Consider the following 19341-nt stretch of genomic DNA (forward strand, 5'->3'; position numbering starts at 1 on the left):
GGAACTAGAAACAGAATCTAGTTCCATGCCTTCCTTATGAAGGCACGGAAGTTGAAGCTCAGGGTTGCAAGAGACCTTTATCCCCATCACTGCTGAAATTCTCTCTGTAAGGCCGCTGCTTATTTACCTGGCATTTATTTAATTTATTAAATATTCACTGATGTTAAGCTCTACACATCCTTTCCTTCCATCCCACTAAATGAAAAAATTCACATTCGTATAACCTCTACTGTTAAGTTTTTAAAGAGTATAGTCCTTCATTTCTTTTGTAGATTCCCTTAGCCCCTCATTTGGATTCTTTGCATAATGGGATCTCTTTTAATACTCTTTCTACTAACTGACAGCAAGAGTGGGTCATGAGCCATGGGAATGAGGAGCACATTATTAGGAAGATAAATATTTTCTTTACAACTGGCATGCCTATTTTTCTCCATATATTTTTGACACATTAAAATCTAGTGGACAAAATGGTCCTCTTTTCAAAAGTTTCTGTTTGCTTGGGGAAATTGGATCTGTGTTTTTGCCAGGTATCAATTCTCTCTATCCTCTGCCCTCTCCTCTATCTATTTTTATTCAGTGTCAGCGCCACTTTGTCTGGCTATATCACATAACCAATCATATTGTCATTTTGCTTTCATTTTCCTTTCTTTCTAAAAATATAAGGCAATTGTCTCATGACTAGAGAGATTTATAAACCTAGCAGGTAGGAAAACTGATTAATAATCTGGAAATTAGATTGTTAGTGAGTCCCCCTGCAACCCCCAGGGATCCTACCCTGTGTTTATCCAGTAACTTCTTGTGCAACTTACTGACCTTGTTCTCCTGGCATCTTTTTGAGCCCTTGAGTGAAGTCATTCATCTTTCTTGGACTTAATTTACTCATTTAAGAAACCACAGTAATGAAGGGGAAGTTTCATTTTCCTCCAAAGAGGGTGTTTAACACAAAAACAGTATTTTTTTTTTTTTAATCTTTAGGTGTTAAAGATCTCAGTCAGTGTCACGAAGTAAGAGGGATAATGCCAGAGAATATTTGATGTAATAAGACCTAATTTTGGTGAAAGTAATTGGGGTAGGGGAAAGAAAGTGAAAAGAGAAGGATTTTAGTATGACATACAATATTTTCTTTTATCTGTAGAATCCTGAATAGTTCTTGTAACCGTTCAACATGCTTTCAGATCTATTATCTAATTCTATCTCTTTCTTACAACAGTTCTATGAAGTATGGAGATTCTAGTGTTGGGTGTACAAATAAGGAGACTGAATACCCAATGCTGTGTCACTTTGCGTTTTAATGCAACACGCTGTAATAGAAAGACAGGGCTAGTTTTATATCCTGACTCTGTCGGTTATGCTAATTGGCTGGCTAACTGGGTGAGACGGCTCACTTCTCCAGACCTCAGTGTCCTCAAGTCAAGTAAGAATAATTCCTATACCCAAGGATTGTTATGAGGATTGAGCATCCAACCCATAAAGGCTCAATAAATATCTGTTAACCCTCTCTTCCTTTTTATTCAGGGCATAAGGATGATTTTCTTAGAATTAATTTGCAACTTATGAATAGGAAAACCTATTTTTAAAAAAGCCAGTTTACTTCAGTGTATCTTTCAGAGAGAGGTACTCAAGATAAACTAAATCGGTCTTCATACTTTGCCCTAGATTGGATCACCTGATAGGATGCTTGAAAGATACCTTGTCTCTCTGTAGGTAGCCAGTTCTACAAGCCCGTGCATGATCTCGGAATACTACCTGCGCCAAATACAGCGCTGAGGGTAGAGTGCTTGCCAGGGACTCTGTGTCCCACAGCTTTGTGGGAACTGTAAAGTGCAACTGTACATTTGAATTGATAAGTCCACATAGGCTTGAAAGATTCAGTTTTGGAGGGGAAAAGGAGTAAGCTGGATAGTCATTCCTCGAATTCTGAAACCCAGGGGGATAATGATTTTGCTGGCATTTTGATAATGGGGCTTGATTTTTATGCTCGTATCGTGATAGGTGATAATAATAGTGGGAACTGAATGTTTACTTTGCTTAAAGCTGAATTTATCCCATAGGGAAGTGGGGAGGATAAGAGATTCCTTAATGTGGCGTGCAGAAGAAGGATCAAGCTAATGATTCAGTTGGGAAACATCAGGCAACTGCCACCCTCTGCTGCCGCAAAGACTGGTGAAGGAACACTTTACATCTCAACAGGAGATGAAGCCCCGTGGAACTGTCGGTGGGATTTATGGAGGGCTGGGAAAGTTGCTGGGCTGTGAGGAAGCCTTTCCATTCAAAGCAGGCTTCATTCACAGAGAATATTAGGTCCCACAGAAGCTCATTACTCCCTGCTGACCTTTTCAGACAGGGGTTGGCTGGGTTGCACAAAAACAGAATGAGTTCCAGAAAGCCAGGGCGCCTGTTAACCTGTGACCTCAGCATAGGAAGACCTTGGGCATTTGAGGTCTGAATGTGTGAGACAGGAGGGAGTTGTGAATTTTGCAAGTTCACTCTGGACACTAAAAACCCTGTGTGACAATATGTGATGTAATTTGGCATGTGCAGCGGTGACTATTTTAGTTCAAACCTCCCTCCCCCCATAACTGTAAATCCCTGAACTTCTCAAAATAGCATGTGATTTCTTCATTTTGCAAAGCCAATGACCAAGACATTGAAACTTTAAGTTATTGCCCTAGGTACCATAGTAAATTGGCCTCAGAGATGGAAAGGGAAGCCGTTTAATCATCTTAATCATTAGCGTTCTGAGTTTCAAGTAGCAGAGTAGCATATAAAAGTGAAATTATTTTATTTGAAAAACATAGTCAGCAAACTCCCTTAAATCCACTTAATTTTTGAATCTACCTCGTTAGAGACTCCTTAAATCCATAAAGGAGGAGGACCAGAATGCCAGCAGTAGGGGTTTGTGTGAGAGAAGATCCAGTCTGTTATGGGTTAACACCGGGCGGAACAGATTCACAGCCAGGAGGATGACCATTTTTTAGGAGATGGAAAACACAACTTCCTGTTTCCCCTTGGAGAGTTCCTGGACTCTCTGGGATGATCTAGGAAACTCTGCTGAGACAGGATGGTGGAAGGGACTGGGATTTCTGTCTGATAAAACACTGGCCCTTGTTTGTTATTACAGCTCTCTTAGCATTTTCCTGAGGATGAAGCGTACTTATCGTAGAAATCTGACCACATTCTAACGTGTGTGGCTTCAAGCAAAGTCAGCTCTTGGGGATCTTGTAATTTTTTTAAGAGCACGTTAATTTGTCAGGCACATGCTCCTCTACCTCTTCTCCTTTCACATATCTACTTTTTTCTTAGTTCAGAGGCATAGTTTTCTATCTTCTGTGAGGTCAAAGGTCATGGTGACAACACACATGCCTTAACTGGAGTGGACACAGAAAGAGAAAAATGTTCTACCAGTATGAAGTCTCTCCTGAATTTGCCATTGGCATAATCTGAGAGGGACTTCTAGGCAGTGGTGTGCTGATAAATCAACTCTCCAGACCCAAAGCCCCGATTTGTAGCCAGTTTGCCAATTTCCATGGTGTAGATATTTCCACCATGGCCAGATTCACAATACCAACATGATGTCATGGAACATAGGATTGAGGAATGTCTACAGTCAGCTCTTGCAAGCGGGACAGGCTGACTCCAGCATGCTGCTGGCTAGACCTCGATATGTTTGTGTAATTAGCTGGAAGGTGCATATGCTGGCATCTGTATGAATCTGGCAGTGAAGATTACTCCCGAATTCTCTGTCCAGAAGTGCTACCACAGATCAGGTGAGGGTAAATTTGCCATATGTGCAGGTGCTTCTTCCGGTGCTTGACATCTTTGCTCTTGGAACCCCCTTCATTTGGGTATTCTTCCAGATGCCATCCTCTGCCCTCTAGTCTTTTTTTCTGTACACTCTGCCCGGAGGGTGAAGCTGTTTTAATTGACGTGACTCCTACATATTTCCATCTTAGACCTATCCCCCAGCTTTTGGATTCTGACTGCCTGTTGGACTGTACCATTGGAAAATCCCAAAGATACTTCAAATTTTACATTTCTTTTTTTCCCCCCTTTTTTTGGCCATGCTGTGCGACATGTGGGATCTTAGTTCCCCGACCTGGGTTCGACCCAGTGCCCCCTGCAGTGGAAGTGCAGAGTCCTAACCACTGGACCGCCAGGGAATTCCCAAGTTTTACATTACTAAAGTGGAACTCAGTGCCTCTGCCTCACAAGAATCTGGCTTCTCTTTCTCAATTTTCTTTCACGTGGGTGGTATCCTTACTTATATTTCCAGTCACTTTCAGATGCTACCTCTATGTAGAGTCGCTTCTGGTTCTTCCATGGTATCTGCCTATCTGTCCACCATTTTACTCATATTGCATTATAATGGTTTCTTTGTGTCTGTTTCCTCCTTCAGCCTGAACATCCTGGGTGTCTGAACCGCATGCTATTTACCTTTGTATCTCTACTGTCTCGCACAGTGCCTGGCACATAGTACCGTTTGGTTAATGTGTGCCTGAATAAGTAGATGAATAAGTGAGAGATCCATTCCGTACCCTTTGTATGCACTTAGCAGCGAGTTGGCAGACTTAGGAAATAAAAATACAGGATGCCAGGTTAATTTGGAAATTCAGATGAACAACAAATCATTTTTCAGTATGAATAGGTCCTAAATACTGCATGAGACATACTTATGCTCGCAAATTACTCACTTATTTATTATTTTTCTGAAATTAAAATTTAGCTGGGCATCCTGGCAACCCTAACCTAGCAAAAGAAGTTAGCTGACACCCAGAGTGGAAGTTCACACGATGCAGAAGTTGACACTGAGCTTGACATCACATGCCTTAGGTTTCATATAGACTATGCCTTACATCTCTGAATGTCCCACGTGTAAATAGATCTCTATACTCAGATGCACTGGTCTCTCCATAACGTTCTGCTTTGTGCCATTGCATACACATATTTTTTCTTTGCATGGCAAGGACATTTAATCTATACGTATTTGGGCAATATGGACAAATGATCAGAGTTTGTGAGTCATCTCACAGCATTTCCTATACTGGGGTGGTTTCTTATTGTTTCTGGCTGGTGGTTACAGAGCATTTGAATAGATGTTACAAAATGGACCCTTGGTGTTCTGGGATGAACGTACAGAGAGTAACGTGCTATTCTTAAAGTTCTGTAAAACCTTGACTCTGGGTTTTAGATTTTTCTTAGAGAGTTATGTATGACTGGAAGAGTGCTCACTATTTACGTTTCTGCTCAAGCCAGGCTGCCTGAGAATGATGTACTGAAGATTAAGCATGGCTTGGAGAAGGACTTCATACTGTCTCCAGTCTAATGAGGTTGTTTACTTAACACGTTCCCTGTTAAAGTATCAGATGACTAAAGGATTATAGTGATTGAAGACAAATTTTTAAAAATTAGAAACACCCAAGTTGTGAACAGTTTACGTTTTAGAAGGCGAGAGAGTATATTTCTCAATGACTGGAAACACGATTGAAACATGGCACGTTTCATCTCTCACATTCTCTTTCTCCTGTTCCCCTTATGTCAAAATTGGTAATTATGGAAATTCCGTGGCTAGGACAGTTGGGCAGGGTTTTAGATATTTACCCCATAGGAGTCAGACATGTTCCCTTAGGAAAAGCTGAATTCTAATGGCAGAAGGATTGGCCAAAAAAACAATCATGAAACATTCTTGTGGCCTCAGTATCATGATCTTGTCAGTAAAGCGATGGTCTCTGATTAAATCCAGATTGAGCTGTTTCCTGTTAGCGTGCTAACCCAGAGGGCAGGCTCAGCCCTCCATGTCTTGCTCTCTAAGTCTGGGTTTTTAAACACTTGTCTGCCAAGGCTCTCCCTGCCGCCTCTCCCAACTATTCTTTTAAACTAGAATTTAAACGTATTGAGATATTACAAACAAAAACAGACCCTAAAGTCTCTTAAGGGTCATGTAGCTATTGAATATTTTGCTGCAAAAATGAAACTACAATTTTAGCTTCTCCATTCTAACCATAGGCGTAGTGTATTTTTGTGTGTTTCACTTTTGTATAATTTTATTTCAGTTCCAGTAACAAGCAGATAATTACAAAATTTTTATTTCATAAAAATGTACTTTATTTGAAGGTTGGTAAATTAAAATTCATTTTCAAAAATCTGGCCTTCCCCCTGCTCTAGCAAAGAGATATTAGGGTACTTAGCAAATGTGCAGAAAATGAGAGTAAGCAAGTGCTCTGACATCTTAAATTGCATTTTTTTTTGAAGTAAGTCCAGTATATATATATATATTTTAAAATTTTATTTATTTATTTATGGCTGTGTTGGGTTTTCATTTCTGTGCGAGGGCTTTCTCTAGTTGCGGCAAGTGGGGGCCACTCTTTATCGCGGTGCGCGGGCCTCTCACTATCGCGGCCTCTCTTGTTGCGGAGCACAGGCTCCAGACGCGCAGGCTCAGTAATTGTGGCTCACGGACTATAGTAGTTCCGCGGCATGTGGGATCTTCCCAGACCAGGGCTCGAACCCGTGTGCCCCGCATTGGCAGGCAGATTCTCAACCACTGCGCCACCAGGGAAGCCCTTAAATTGCATTGTTAATTTTTGTGAGAATGACTTCAGGCATCAGAGCAATTCCTGTACTTCATTTTATGATATTGCCATTGATGCTCACCTGTTGCAATGAGAGAATGATTTTTAAAATCTAAAAATTCAGAATATTCTGTTAGCCATTCTGTTAGCTCAATCATGGTTCTTCCTAATGTACAGATAAAAACACTGAGGAACAGAAACCATTGAAGGGACTTAATGGGGATCAAGCATGCCTACTGAGATTTTTTTCAGAGTGAAAGGAGGAGTGAAGGGAGGCGACTGGGTTAATGAGTAACATGATTCCATTCCCCAGGGAGAACCTTGGCTTACTGCCAAATCTGCTTTCTGGCAGGAAAAGGGACCCACTTCATCAGGGTCTTTGACAAGCATTTTTCTCTGTGTTTGGATTTTTGGCGACATCACTGCTTAGGGAAAAATCAGTTCTTTTAAATAGTTATTACTTCTAATAAGAAAAGATTTAAAGTGGAATTTGCATTGTGAGTAAAATAAGAATCATCAAATTCTAAAATTGTTTGGTGAGGGAACCCTGACATTTTCACAAGGTAAGGAAACTTGATTTAGGATTAGAGCTTGAATATCTGTAGAAACTGAGAAGCCATTCCTTTTGTTGTTGTTAACATTTGAAATTGAGGTATAGTTTTTAACTACTACTTTTTAATATTATCAGCCTGATCATTATTTTGGCCAGATCTTTTGAGGTGACAAAGTAAAAAACACAGAGTATCCCTAAATTTTGGTATTAAGAAAGAGATCAAAGGAACATAGATTTTTTTTTACATTAATTTTTATTGGAGTATAGTTGCTTTACAAGGTTGTGTTAGTTTCTTGCTGTACAGCAAAGCGAATCAGTCATACGTATACATATATACACTCGTTTTTAGATTTCCTTCCCATTTAGGTCACCACAGACCACTGAGTAGAGTTCCCTGTGCTATATAGTAGGTTCTCATTAGTTATCTATTTTGTACATGGTAGTGTATGTATGTCAGTCCCAATCTCCCAGTCATCCCATTCCCCTCTTTCCCCCTTGGTAACTGTAAGTTTGGAACATAGATGTTTGAAGATAAAAATTAACATTTTATTTTATAATGTCTTGATTTTTCTTTTTTTAAGTAAAAAGTGGCAAATGTGAATTAAGTTTGAAATGCATCACAGTGACTTACTAAGCTAACATTTTCCAAAGTATGTTCATTCTGACATTCTGCAAGATGCTCTGAGACTAAAGGGAAATCCATTAGAAAATGTCATATACCATATCCTTCTTTTGGAGTTTCATACATGTTAACATATTAAAAACTTTAAGAAATTCTGCAACAAAGAAGTATATTGGACTTTGTTTAACTCTATAGTTTCCAAACTTGACTGCAGGACCTTTTGTTTTGGAACTAGTGTTTTACAGCACACACTTAGGACAACACTGTACCAAGTAATTAAAAACATAATTAGACTTTGAAACCATATATATTCTTCATTTATTGTTTCTAGTTAAAGTTCACTGAAGCTCCTGGAAGACAGATGGATACTATTAGGCCTATTCTAAAACTACATACAGTGTGATAAAGAATGATTGTAAGGCCATGATCTGAGTCAACAGGCCTAAGAGGCCTAAAGAAACATTTCGGTATTTTGACTGAACCAGAACCCTTTCCTTGGTAAAGTAAAAGTATGTTTCAAAAATTAAATAAAGAAATCAAGTCATCCACCGCATATGCTAGAGTCTTATTATTAATTCCTGCTAGCAGTTAGCCGTGATGGCATTAAGCTATTCTAAGCCCCTTCTAAAAGTGATGGCCTTTGCTTTGGTCTTACAGAAGGCAATCTTGCCTGTTAATTTCCTTCCAGTGGTTTAACTTTTGACAGGCCAGGCGAAGAAATAGCAAACACGTGACTTAACAAGCACAACATCATCATTAAGAGATTCGGTTCTCTCTTTTTTTGCCCCTCTTCTTTAATTTTCACATGTCTGATGATTTCAATTTAGGAAAATCTGATATAAAACAATTCACACTTAAAATTCAGAGACATCACCTGGTGATTGTTTGCATCACTTAGAATGATTATTTGCTTAGAAAAAGTGCCTCTCTGTAGGGCATCTTCCCCTATGCCTATGAAGGACAGGTTAAACTTTGAAAATCACGTTGCTGTGTAATTTGTTAGGCACAGGTTTATTGTAGAATGTAAGGCACACCTGTATTTTTCTTCAGTTTATTTCACTTCCCTCATGCTCAGTTTTGAAGCTTTACAGATATTATCACTAATCAGTTCTTTAGTATTATGGTTTATGTCTCCAAGGTGCAGTTATACCTACCAATACCATTCACAGTTTCTTTCTCATGTGATAGCTACTTTTCACGAGGAAACGTCTTCTCTTGTACATTGCAAGTCTCCAGAAGGCAGGGGTCATGCACCCACCTACACTTTCCATTACTCGTCAGAGATTAGCCGAGGTCTGCTCCGTACAACCGCTTCTCAGCCAACTCTGTTGATTACCAGTGATGTTGAATCAGGAAGTGTATTGCCTCCCATGAGCTAAAGAACATCAGATCAGGTCAGATCTCCCTGGATGTCTTTGGAGAACGTACTCCCACACAAATCTAAAAATTTAACAATCAGCTCTCCAAAGCCAGCACGATCGGTTCCGGCACACCATTGTAGGAGCTGTCTTCGAGAATGAGCTTGAAAACTTACCGTGGAACAGTACAAAGGGAGTGATTGATAAAGATTTGCTAAACTTGATCCTGGGGTCATAGAAAGCATTCTCGACAGAATATGCCAGCAACCTAGTTCTTGATAGGGAAGTAAGTAGAAGCACGTGTAACCTCTATGAAGTAATACCTCTACTTCTAGAGAGGAAGGGAATGCACATACCACCCCTACACGCCCCCCGCCCACCCATCCCGCTCTACTACACTCCCAGGTGAGAGGATTGCCTTACCTGACTTCCTGTAGGGAAATGAAGAGTAAGGGAAAACATGCTTCAACTACTTCAATGTTTTCAGTTTTACCTTAGGGAGTCATTCCTCCTGATCAAAATCATGAATTTATTGTACAGGTTGAAGGCGACCAGCTGCCTCCGGGGCATACAGTCAGTCAGTATGAGACGTGTAAGATCAGGACCATAAAAGCTGGCACGTTGGAGAAGCTCGTGGAGAACCTGCTGACGGCTTTTGGGGACAATGACTTTACCTACATCAGCATCTTCCTGTCAACGTACAGAGGCTTTGCCTCCACTAAAGAAGTGCTGGAGCTGCTGCTGGACAGGTAAGAACCTGAAGGGGTGTGAGAGGCGACAGAAAGGTCAGGCTGTTTGCAGAGCGAAGGCATGAGGTTCTGAATCGCCTGCACTTGGTATGCTGAGAGAGAGACGCGTGAGGAAGGGTTACCTGGAAGGAAGGACCTTTGGCACAAAGGGCATGGAGGTGATTCAGGAGCTTCTTCACGGTCCATTTCTGGTAAAAATATCTCACAAAAACATCTATAAAAGAGTTAGGAGTACCTATCATAAAGGTAGATTCAATTGTTTATAGATTTCAGTTATCATTTGCCACTCTAAAATTTTCTCCATATTTTCATAATTTTCTAAATTAGTCAGTTAACCAGGAATCTTATTGGGTTGTTGTGAGAATTAAAAGTGCTAAATGTACTATTAACAGTCACCATGTATTGGCTGCTTTACGGGTATGCACAGACATATCGTCCTTGATCTATGTTGTTAAGTCATATGTTACGTAGAATAAATAGAGCAGTGTACATTATAATTCACACATTGAAAATTGATAGCTGTATTCCCCCCATGATTTTTGTTTTATTTATATAATTAAGCTTGATCTTTTAAAAATTATTATTAAATTGACTTGGTATTGGGAAGAAGAAAACTGTCAGCTAAACGGTTGCTTTAGAATCATGAGCGCCCTCATCTACATCCTTGTATTCTGGGGTTTCCTGCATAAGGAAGGAAGGAAGGAAGGAAGATAGGGTGTTCTGTTTGACTTAGTGAATATTGATTTTTAACTAGATTTTTTAATTTTGAAAGTAATAGATGCTCGTGTTAAAAATTCTTATACCATAGAAGGGTATAAAAAGAAACATTAATGTTTTCTCATATTACTACTTTTTCCTAAATAACGTTTATTAGGTTTTTTAAAATACGTGGAAGTAGGAAGAAAAAAAAATAAACAGACACAGACTGTAACCTAATTAGGCAGATAACACATATTAACATTTTAAAAATAGAAGTAATCCATGTATATAAAGTTCAAACAATTCAGAAAATTATGAAAAAAAAGTAAGAAATTAAAAGAAAAAATTTCTATTTCCCCAAGTCCCATTTCCAGTCCCATTCTTCCTGAATAATAACTGTAAATTATTCCTTCTGTATTATTCCCAAGTTTTTCTGGGTGTATATAAATGTGTGCTTATATATTTTAATTTATGTATGATATTTATCATATATATTTACGATATAAATAGAATCATAGTACACAGTGTGTTCTGCACCTTGCTTTCTTCGCTTATCTTTATCTTGGAGATTTTTTTACTCAGTAAGTTCTTCAACATATATAAAGGGCTTAGAACAGCGGCTGGCATAGTGAAAGCTCAAGAAATGTAAGTTATTGTTATTTTAAAGTCAGCACATGTAGATAGATTTACTATATTCTTTTTAGTGGCTTTACAGTACTTATTGAATGGAATATTCTATGGATGGACAGTTAAGCTCTCTCCAGTTTAATTTGTTTTTAAACTTTTAAACAATGCTGCAAAGAGTGTCTTTGAGTATATATTTTCTAAGTATTTGTTTGAGGACTCTATAGGATAATTTCATAGAAGAGCAACTGATGGGTCAAAACATATAAGCATTTTAAAATGTGAAAGATGTTGCTAGACTGCCCTCTAGAAAGTTGTACCAACCACTCTCCTGTGCATAGGAAATGAGAGTGTCCCTTTGCTTTCCCTACACTCTTGCCAGCTGTATTTTCATGTCTACAATGGAAACCATCTCTGCTATCATCTGTCCATTGAAAAGTAGCTCATTGTTTTTATATTTATGTTTCTTATATTTATGAGTGAGGTATAGCATGTTTTAAAATACTTATTGGTCATTTGTGTTTTTTGTGAACTCTCTGTTCATACCCTTATTTTTAGTTTGGACTATTGTTATCTAATTGTTGATCATCTAATTGTAACTCTTTGTATATTATCAAAATTAGGTTTTTTTGCCTATCATATGTTGGAAATATTTTTTTTCTAATTTGTCCCTTAGTTTTAAAAGTTGTTTACAAATATTCTTTTTTATGAAGACAATAAAAATTCTTTGTATGCAGTCATGTTTATCGGTCTTAAGAAAGGCCTTTAATAATCTAATTCTGTTACGATGTGAATAAGGTTATTGATAACAGTGAGTTTTTCTCAAGATATTTTCCTCATAGATGCATATAGAGTGAAATCGTTTGGACCAATGGTTATTGATATGTTCATATTCAGGAACATTCACAAAATGTCTATACTTTATTATGCAGTGATCCAGTTAAGATAACTCTGGACATAGGTGGGAAGTTCCGTAGTTTTTTTTTTCACATAGCAGTACTTAAAATATTAAGCCTGGAGTATAAACCTGTGGGATTAGTGAGTCATTTCTTTCATAGTTTGTTTGCTTGTATAGTACCTCACACCTATAAATAGAACCTGAAGAATTATATGAATTTTCTTTCCACTGTTTCATATTTATAAAAAGGATGCAGTTTGCTAGCTGTTGGCAGGCGGTATGAGGAAATAGGTCAACACATCAAAAACTCCTACAAGTTTTCTTTGGAATTGGTAACCTCTTCTGCTTATGGGGTAACTCCATTGATAATAGGCCACAGATGTCCATAGTCAGTAAAAGAGTACATGTGAATTCCAGCTGCTCATCATAAATAGTGGGCATACACACAGGAACTAGAGTGTTTAGTCTGTGGCTCATGTACATCCAGCTTTTATTTGATGATTTTAAAAAATCGGTTTGTTCTCCTATCACGGTGGGTAGACATTTTTGGATTGTTAAAATATTACTAGATGACAATTGTTAAATAACAGAATCAACATGAATTCAAATTACATTTAATTCAAACAATCATTTAAGGTATAACTGAATGAAGAGTTAAGATATATCTTGAACTGTTTAGGTAGGCCAAGGCTTGACCTTGAATTTAATCTCATAGTCAGATCCTTTGATTCTGACATGAGTGGAATCAACACGTACTGAATGTCTATAAAATACCCAGTGCTCTGCAAGACACCATATGGACAAAGCAGAAATTTGAGACTTGGTAAGTTCTCACCCTTGTGATGAATTTACTGTGAAGCTGCTGGTATTTAACCTCCAGGGGCCCTCACTTGCAGTACACTCTATGTAATTTATATTCATAATTTTATATTATTTTTCTTAGAGAGGACCCCTCAGATTATATATGCTGGCCCCGCAAAACATGGATCCACCCTGACAACTTAATATTTTACTGCAAAAGATAATTACATGCAGAAAACAAGTAGACAACTACTTAAAATGGTGTAATAGTGAAATTCTGACATGTTCTACAGAAGTTCAGAGAAATAAATCCCACTTATTTTGCTTCCTCTGCAGAAATTTGGATTTGTCCATATATGTACAAACTTCATTATAAATATTTCTTCCTCATTCCATTTCCTACTCACTCTTATATCCTATGGCCAAATGTTAATCTTTGATTTTTAACCAAAATGCAGATTCTGTGAAACACTGGGTTCTTAAATTGGTTGTTGGGGGTTTTAATGTCTGTAATTGGGAGGTAAGCAGTAAAGCTGCATGAACTTGCCTTTTCTGAAAATAAGCTAGATACTCTATTTTATTATTAGTAAATTGTGATAGACTTGTTTTTGCATCTCTGGTGTTCTGATGTGATTTTTAAAATGATTTCTCTTGGATTCTTAATAGTAGATTACTTATCCTTTGTGAAATTAACACCAAGAAGTTATTACGGGATGTGCTAATCCTAACCAGTCATGAATGAATTGAAGGCAGATGCTGTGGCATTTATTTCCCTCCAGAGAAAAGTACATTTGAAATCAAGCTTTGATTTTTCTTAAGACTTCCAATCGTGTGGCTTTTCTCATATGGAGCTGTTTGCTTTCTGTGATTTAAAAATATTTTTAATAGTTCTTTTCATTTTACTAATATGAGCCTTTGTGATGACCAGTGGACAGTGGTTTGAAGTCATATATGGCTAATTCCTTGTGTTTGCTTTATCCCTTACTTGGGGGTGATCAGCAGTGAACAAGAAATCCTGTTTTCTGTGCTTCTCACTGTGGCTCAGAGTTAATTCTAGGGCTCATTGGCTTCCTTTTAACCTAAGAGAAAGTTTGAGTTGTGGTTTAGCTGTGTTGGGGCTTTGAGATTTTATTTTTTCTAACTTTAAACATACATTTCACTTAAAAATATATTCTTCCCACCATACCATTTAAAAAAAAAAAAGTGAGGAAATTGGATACCACTGAAAATACCCAACCTCAAATGTAGGGCGAAACCTACTTCAGCTAGTGAACCTCACTGAGAACCATGAAGTGTCTATACAAATATCTAGATTTTTCTTCAGATAGCTGTCACGTAAGCTACTTTTGGGCTCTTTCTTGGTCATTCTCTCTTTCTCTGGTATCAGGAATGAGCAGAACTGCCAAGGACAAACGTAATGGGGTGAACTAAATCTCTAGAAACTTTTGCTAAGCCGCTAATGGCACTCAGGTCACAGTTTGGAAAGGACTGAGTAAGAATCTGAATTGCCCCTTCATTTTGAGTGAATTCTCCCAGTGGAGGACTTTTAGAGAATAAAGGTTGAAGCCATCCCATAAACACTATGCTTTTAAGACCAATCTGACTTGAATTTGCTTGCTTTAGGTCGTAGGGAGGAGACTAATTCAGTGGGTCTTTGAACTTATTTCTTATTCCCATGTTTGATTGCCATGCATTTTCACAGACTTTTATCTTATTTAGTTCATTTATCATTACCTGCATGTTTACAGATAAGAAAATTGAGGCTCAGAAACATTCAGTCAGTAAGAGGCAGAGTTGGAATTAAAACCTATCTCTTTCCGACTTGGAAGCTCTTTTCAAGCACACCAAATCACCTCCCATGTCATTTAAAGTGTCATTTAAGGGACTTCCCTGGTGGTCCAATGGCTAAGACTCCGCGCTCCCAATGCAGGGGGCCCGGGTTCGATCCCTGGTCAGGGAACTAGATTCCACATGCAGCTAAGAGTTCGTATGCGGCAACTAAACATCCCACATTCCACAATGAAGATCCCACGTGCTGCAGCTGAGACCCGGCGCAGCCAAATAAATAAATATTCTTTAAAAAGTCATTTTAAAATGTTACGTTTTTTAAAAAATTAATTAAAGAGAGCACGGGCTCTAGGCACGTGGGCTTCGGTAGTTGTGGCACACGGGCTCAGTAGTTGTGGCTCGCGGGCTCTAGGGCGCAGGCTTAGTAGTTGTGGCACATGGGCTTAGTTGCTCCGCGGCATGTGGGATCTTCCCGGACCAGGGCTTGAACCCGCGTCCCCTGCATTGGCAGGTGGATTCTTAACCACTACGCCACCAGAGAAGTCCCCATGTTAGTGTTATTTTTAAAGAAAGTGATGATTTGGGTATCCCACTCAGCTATCCTTTTCTCTATTACCTCAATTGATTTTCCTTGGAAACTGGATTTCCTGAGGAATACTCCCTTCACACAGTAGTGAGCAAGTCATTTGAACATCAGTGCTCCTATTCATCCATCCATTGAAATGATATTTACCAGGTGTTTAATATCTACCATGTATTGTGCAAGGTGCTGTGCATATAATGGTAAACAGACTGGTCATGACTCCTGCCCTCTTCATGCTTAATAGCTGAGAGTAACATTAAATAAGTATACAAACAAATGTGTGTAACTAAAATCGATACAATCCTTGGGAGGTAAGAGCTAGGTTCTATGACAGAGACAATAAGAGAGGATTGCGTGGGGGAGGAGGATATTATCAAAACAAAACTGGATGTTGGCCAGTGATATTAGATGGTTAGATAGGTCATGGGCCATCAAGGTCCCTGCTGGGTCCATGTGTCTGGAGTGTTTCTGTTTGTTTGATGTACTCAGACCAAATCCCCTGACCTGAGTGTACTACTTCCCAAAGAGAACTCTTCTTGGAGGGTAGGGAGATAGCAAGTGAAGAAGCCTGGGAGGATTTATGCAGATATATTACCACTATGGGGATAGTAATCTTAAATCCATATTTTATGACACCTGGAGTAGTAACACCTTCATGTGCAAAAGCTGATGCACCACCAATAACCAGCAAGAATGGAGCTGCCCTTGCCAGTGAAGCCAGTTCCTCCACAGCATAGAGAAAGCGATCAAATATAAAACTTGAAAACATTTTATTTATTTCCATAGATTTTGTCGTAAGTGCCGAATATGCTTCCCCTTCCTTTCAGAGTCTGAAGATATTTTATGGGAAAAGCAGTTTTCCTGTCTTTCTTTTAGTCATGAGATTTATGCCTGAGGTATAGTGATGGTTAAGAGCATGGGCTTGGGCGTCAGAAGATGAATTTGATTCCAGTTTTGCACTTCTTACTTGCTCTGCGGCATTAGGCAGGTTGCTTTATCTTACTAGCTTCATTTCCTTATCTATAAAATGAGTGAAAAATAACCCTAAGTTATAGGGCTATTATGAGGGTTAAGGTTGATAATATAAAATTCTTAGTATAGTGGCTGGCAAATATTAAGTGCTTGAGAGATTACCATTACCTTGTTTTCCTCTCTTCGTGGCACTTATCACTATTTGAAAGTATCTTTCTTATTTTTTTTAATAGAAAATTTTAAAATATATATATTTATTTATTTATTGGCTGTGTCGGGTCTTAGCTGCAGCACAAGGGATCTTCATAGCGGCATGTGGGCTTCTCTCTAGTTGCAGTGCACTGGCTTCTCTCTAGTTGTGGCACGCGGGCTTAGTTGCCCCGCAGCATGTGGGATCTTAGCTCCCTGATCAGGGCTCGAACTGGCGTCCCCTGTATTGCAAGATGGATTCTTAACCACTGGACCACCAGGGAAATCCCTGAAAGTACCTTTCTTGTTTATCTTGCTTATTTCCTGATAGCTGCCCCTATGCAGAGACCATGTCTGTTTATTTCACTGCTGTACCCTTAGAGAGGAATGGTATCTGGCAGTAGATGCTTAGGAACTATTTGTCTAACAAATAAATAATCACTATTATTCATGCCTATTATGAGCAGGTGCATTGGAAGATACAACAGTGAACATTACCCAGCCTCTGCCTACATTTAGTGGGAGAGACAAATAAATCTATAGACTCATACCGTTACTGTCAAGGCAGTGAGGGCTCAATGTGTGTTTTAAAAAAAATAGACTGGTTTCAGAATTACCATATGATCAGGCAATCCCACTCCTGGGCATATACCCTGACAAAACTATAATTCAAAAAGGTACATGCACCCCTATGTTCATAGCAGCACTATTCACAATAGCTAAAACATGAAAACAACCTAAATGTCCAACAGATGAATGGATTAAAAAAAAAAGTGGTACATATATACAGTGGAATACTACTCAGCCATAAAAAGGAACAAAATGATTCCATTTGCAGCAACATGGATGCAGCTAGAGATTATCATACTAAGTGAAGTAAGTCATAAAGAGAAAGACAAATGCCATATGATATCACTTATATGTGGAATCTATAATATGGCACAAATGAACCTGTCTACAAAACAGAAACAGACTCACAGACATAGAGATCAGACTTGTGGTTTCCGGGGGCAGGGAGGGAGAGGGATGGACTGGGAATTTGGAGTTGGTAGATGCAAACTATTACATTTAGAATGGATAAATGACAAGGTCCTACTGTATAGCACAGGGAAATATATCCAGTCTCCTGGGATAAACCATAATGGAAAAGAATATTAAAAAAAGAATGTATGTGTAAAACTGAATCACTTTGCTGTACAGCAGAGATTGGCATAACACTGTAAATCAACTATACTTCAATAAAAAAATAGACTATTTTTTAGAGAAGTTTTAGGTTCACAACAAAATTAAGTGGAAAGTACAGACTTCCCATATAACTCCTGCACCCAATCTTGCCCCCACTATCAACATTCCCCCACCAGAATAGTACACTTATTATAATCATTGACACATTATTATCACCCAAAGTCCATAGTTTACATTAGGATTCACTCTTGGTGTTGTACATTCTATGGGTTTGGACAAATGTATAATGACATGTGTCCATCATCATAGTATCATACAGAATAGTTTTGCTTCACTAAAAATCCTCTGTGCTCTGCCTCTGCATCCCTCCCTACCCTACCCCAGTCCCTGTCAATCACTGATACTTTTACTGTCTCTATAGTTTTGCCTTTTCCAGAATGTTTTATTGTTGGAATCATACAGTATGTAGCCTTTTCAGAATGGCTTCTTTCACTTAGTAACATGCAATTAAGGGTCCTTCATGTTTTTTCAAAGCTTGATAGCTCATTTCTTTTTAGTGCTGAATAACATTCCATTGTCTGAATGGACCATAGTTTATTGACCCACTCACCTACTGAAGAACATCTTGGTTATGTCCAAGTTTTGGCAGTTATGAATAAAGGTGCTGTAAACATCCATGTGCAGGTTTTTGTGTAGACATAAATTTTCAGCTCTTTTGGGTAAATACCAAGGAGCAAGAATTTTGGATCATATGGGAAAAGTATGTTTAGTTTTGTAAGAAATTGTTAAACTTTCTTCCAAAGTGGCTGTACCATTTTGTTTTCCCACTAGCAGTGAACGAGAGTTCCTGTTGCTCCACATGCTTGTGAGCATTCGGTATTGTCAGTGTTTTGGATTTTTGGCTATTCTGGTTCTTTTGCCTCTCCGTATATACTTTAGAATCAGTTTGTCAAAATCCACAGAATAACTTGCTGGGATTTTGATTGTGATTGCATTGAATCTATAGATCGAGTTGGGAAGAACTGACTTGACAGTATTGAGTCTTCCTATCCGTGAACATGGAGTCTCTCTCCCTTTATTTAGTTCTTCTTTGATATCTTTCATCAGAGTTTTGTAGTTTTCCTTATATAGATCTTGTGTATATATATACATATATATATATATATTCTAGATTTATACCTAAGTATTTTAATTTGAGGGGGAGGGTGCTGATGTAAAGGGTAATATTTTTTTAAAAAAATTTTTATTGGGGTATAGTTGATTTACAGTATTGTGTTAGTTTCAGGTGTACAGCAAAGTGAGTCAGTTATACATATACATATATCCACTCTTTTTTAGATTCTTTTCCCATATAGGCCATTACAGAGTATTGAGTAGATTTCCCTATGCTATACAGTAGGTCCTAATTAGTTATCTATTTTATATATGTAGTAGTGTGTATGTGTCAATCCCAGTCTTCCAATTTATCCCTCCCCTGCACCCCCCCCCCCCGTAACCATAAGTTTCTTTTCTTTTTTTCAACATGTGGGGTTTTTTTGTTTTTTGGGTTTTTTTCTTTTTAATTTTATTTATTTATTTATTTATTTATGGCTGTGTTGGATCTTCGTTTCTGTGCGAGGGCTTTCTCTAGTTGCGGCAAGCGGGGGCCGCTCTTCATCACGGTGCGCGGGCCTCTCACTATCGCGGCCTCTCTTGTTGTGGAGCACAGGCTCCAGACGCGCAGGCTCAGTAATTGTGGCTCATGGGCCCAG

General features: G+C 38.5%; 1 protein-coding gene across 3 annotated transcripts in view; it reads left to right on the top strand.

Moving 5' to 3' along the window:
- RGL1 (ral guanine nucleotide dissociation stimulator like 1) overlaps positions 1–19341 on the top strand; it is a 297244-nt gene that overhangs the window by 190350 nt on the left and 87553 nt on the right. For all 3 annotated transcript variants that reach the window (XM_057547488.1, XM_057547498.1, XM_057547494.1), the window contains one exon: positions 9643–9851. In XM_057547488.1, coding sequence (XP_057403471.1) covers positions 9643–9851 — 209 coding nt within the window. The remainder of the gene's footprint in view (positions 1–9642; positions 9852–19341) is intronic.

The sequence above is a fragment of the Balaenoptera acutorostrata genome, chromosome 1 (genome assembly GCF_949987535.1).
Source record: "Balaenoptera acutorostrata chromosome 1, mBalAcu1.1, whole genome shotgun sequence".
NCBI classification, from domain to species: Eukaryota; Metazoa; Chordata; class Mammalia; order Artiodactyla; family Balaenopteridae; genus Balaenoptera; species Balaenoptera acutorostrata.